This window comes from Octopus bimaculoides, chromosome 5, assembly GCF_001194135.2.
Source record: "Octopus bimaculoides isolate UCB-OBI-ISO-001 chromosome 5, ASM119413v2, whole genome shotgun sequence".
NCBI classification, from domain to species: Eukaryota; Metazoa; Mollusca; class Cephalopoda; order Octopoda; family Octopodidae; genus Octopus; species Octopus bimaculoides.
Window position 1 is genome coordinate 14,945,635 of NC_068985.1, and position 3,192 is coordinate 14,948,826.

General features: G+C 37.0%; 1 protein-coding gene across 1 annotated transcript in view; it reads right to left on the reverse strand.

Moving 5' to 3' along the window:
* The window catches only part of LOC106880591 (transcription factor RFX4-like), an 85,915-nt gene that overhangs the window by 39,753 nt on the left and 42,970 nt on the right, over positions 1-3,192 (reverse strand). The window contains 2 exon segments of the mRNA XM_052968016.1: positions 275-391; positions 1,966-1,999. Coding sequence (XP_052823976.1) covers positions 275-391; positions 1,966-1,999 — 151 coding nt within the window.

The following is a 3,192-nucleotide window of genomic DNA, read 5'->3' on the forward strand; positions in this document are numbered from 1 at the left end:
TACACACACACACAGATATTTATATATATTATACATATACATACACACACACACACATACACATATATATATATATACACACACACACACACTCATATCTATATAGACATCCACCCCACACACACATGGTAGTAGTAATACTTAGAGAAACAGGGTTAAAATCTTGAAAACTAGAAATATTTATTTATTAGTAAGTAATATGAAGTTTCAATTGTGTTTTTATTATTTTTTTTAAAGAATAAACTAGACGGAAAAAATTCAGAAAAATACTAACTTTGTCTTCTGGCACATTCGGAGGCAACTTTAAATCTTTGATATCAGGAAAGTCTGGCAGTAATGTGCCCAATTTCGACCTAGGAGAGAAAGCCATAATCTGCAGATAGGGAACATCCTGTTGAAAAAGAGTGGGAAATATAAGATTAGTTTTTATATATAAACTTAAAAGTCCTTTCTGCTATAGGCATAAGGCCTGAAATTAGAGGGGAGGGGGCTAGTCGATTACGTCAGTCTCAGTGCATAACTGGTACTTATTTCATGGACCCCGAAAGTATAAAATGCAAATTCGACCTTGGCGGAATTTGAACTCGGGGTGTAGTGACGGCATTTCACCCGGCGTGCTAACGATTCTGCCAACCCGCTGCCTTATATAAAGGTAATAATGATGTGATTTCTTTGTGATTGTTGAGTGCTTATTTGTACCATATAACTTGCTGTCTTGCAATTGTTGTGGGTTTTTTTCAATCCTACCATGACCAATACTATTTGGTCATTTGTATGTCCAAATGTGTTCTATACATGACCATCCAGCATGGTGTATCTAAGGATATATCATCCAGAATGCCGTTCATTTTAATTTTGATTTATTGGAAATTAGACGGGTAATTGGTATAGAGAAGATATCTATCTCATAATAGGGAGCATCCTTGATCCAAATCATCGTTATGTCCGTGTGTGTGTGTGTGTGTGTGTGTGTGTGTGTGTGTGTGTATGTGTGTATTAGCATAAATTCAGGAGATGTGAGAGGCGGAGGAGAAAGTTGTCATGGTGATACCTGCACAGAGGCCTATGCAAAGCTGCAGAAAGTGCATGGAGAGGAGTGTATGAGCCGCACACAAGTGTACAAGTGGTTCAGACGTTTCCAAGATGGCTAAAAAATGTCGATATTGACAAACGTTCTGGGAGAACAGCAACCTGCAGAACTGAGAAAAGCACTGCAGATGTGCGTGCAGCTGTGAGGAGAAATCGTCGAATTACCATCCGTAAGTTATCAGAGAATGTGCAGATTGGTTACGGTTCAGTTCAGTTCATTATCACTGAAGATTTGGGTATGAGACCCGTGTCTGCCAAATTTGTGCCAAACCTGCTTTCAACTGACCAAAACGGCAATCGGGTTTCAGTTGCACAAGATCTCCTTAATTGTGTCGAGAACGATGAAAACTTTTTGATAATTTCGCGTTGGCACCTGAGGAAGTATCACCAAGCTTTCGGCAAAATTTGATGCAAATTCTCTGCTCAACTTTCTCAGTCATTGTCAATGCATTCTAGTTTCGGGTATTGTAAATGATGCAGAAGACTTTCCAACGCATTACAAGTACACCACCTACTTTCCGGACTCTGGTGGTCCAGAAACTCTTATAATCGGCACTAATTTATGAACAGGAACTTCAAATTCCCACGGCCACACTAGTTTACCTGTACCGTGCACAAACTAGTATCTTACACATTACAGTATTAATAAACTTATATCATTTATACTAATGTACTGGTACCTGTATTTCATTTAAATATTCAAATAAATTTAATATTTGCTTAATTTAGAGTGTATTAAGCAACGCGCCCACTCTAGTTCGGGAAAATCAATGATCCAGAATGGCTTCGGAAGCAAAGGTTCCGGAAAGTCGATCTTGCACCTGGATATATTGTAGCTGCGCTTTTGTTGGTTAACGATATCTGGGTAGTACTTACCTGTCTCGACGTCTCACGTTTGCCGTTTCCATACCTGAAACAGAAAGAGACAAACATGATAAGAAATCATTGACAAAGTTAGGAAATATGTGAAATAAATATCCATAAGAGGCATTTTACAACTTCTCAATCGTTATCGCTAACTCTTTATAAACAATAGTTGTAACAACAACAACACAGTAGTAGTAGTAGTAGTAGTAGTAGTAGTAGTAGTAGTAGTAGTAGTAGTAGTAGTAGTAGTAGTAGTTGTTGTTGTTGTTGTTATTAAGGTGGCGAACAGTCAGAATCGTTAGTACGCCGGACAAAATGCTGAGCGACATTTCGTCCGTCTTTACGTTTTGAGTAAAATTCCGCGGAGATCCATTTAGCTTTTTTGGAGATAGATTTAGCTTTTTTATCTTTTCAGGATCGATAAAATAGATACCAATCAAGTACTGGAGTCAATGTAATTGAACAGTACCTCGGATCTATGTGGTTTTCGTTACTATTTACAATTATCTTTGAAAAAAAAAAATTCTTAATGTATCATATAGATGTAATTTTTGACGCAGAATTCGAATTTGTTATTCATTTATTCTAGAAAAATTTTGCTAAAATGTTGCTGGTGTTAAAAGTTTGATAGTTTTCAGAATTTTCAGCCAATCAGAAAACAGCACGTTCGCTGCCTCTTCCATCATCGAGGGGCGGGAGGGTGTGCATCGGCGTGTCAAAACATTAAACTAGGATTTTATAAAATAAATTATCTTTCTCGTATCTCCCCCTCCTCCTTGTGCGCATGCGCAGCAACTTTGGTTACTATGGAAACAGTTCTTCGCAATCAGCTTTACAATACGTGGTGCTTCTTTGCTTAGGTTACTGTGGAAATAGAAATTTTCGCCACGGTAGTATGTAAAATACGTACTTTTGATTGGCTAAAATACCCAAATTTTGAAAATTTTTAAAGGCTAATAACATTTTAATTATAGATTTAGAGGGAAAATGAATTTCATTTTCATAATTAGTATACAAAACCTAATCCATATACCAAATTTGAAAACAATTGGAACAGAATTGTAAACAGTGAGGAAAACCACTAAGATCCAGCCCCTCTCTTCAAAATTGCAGGCTTTGTGCCTATGATAGAAAGGATCATCATCATCATCATCATCATCATCATCATCATCATCATCATCATCATCATCATCATCATCATCATCATCATCATCATCATCATCATCATCATCATCA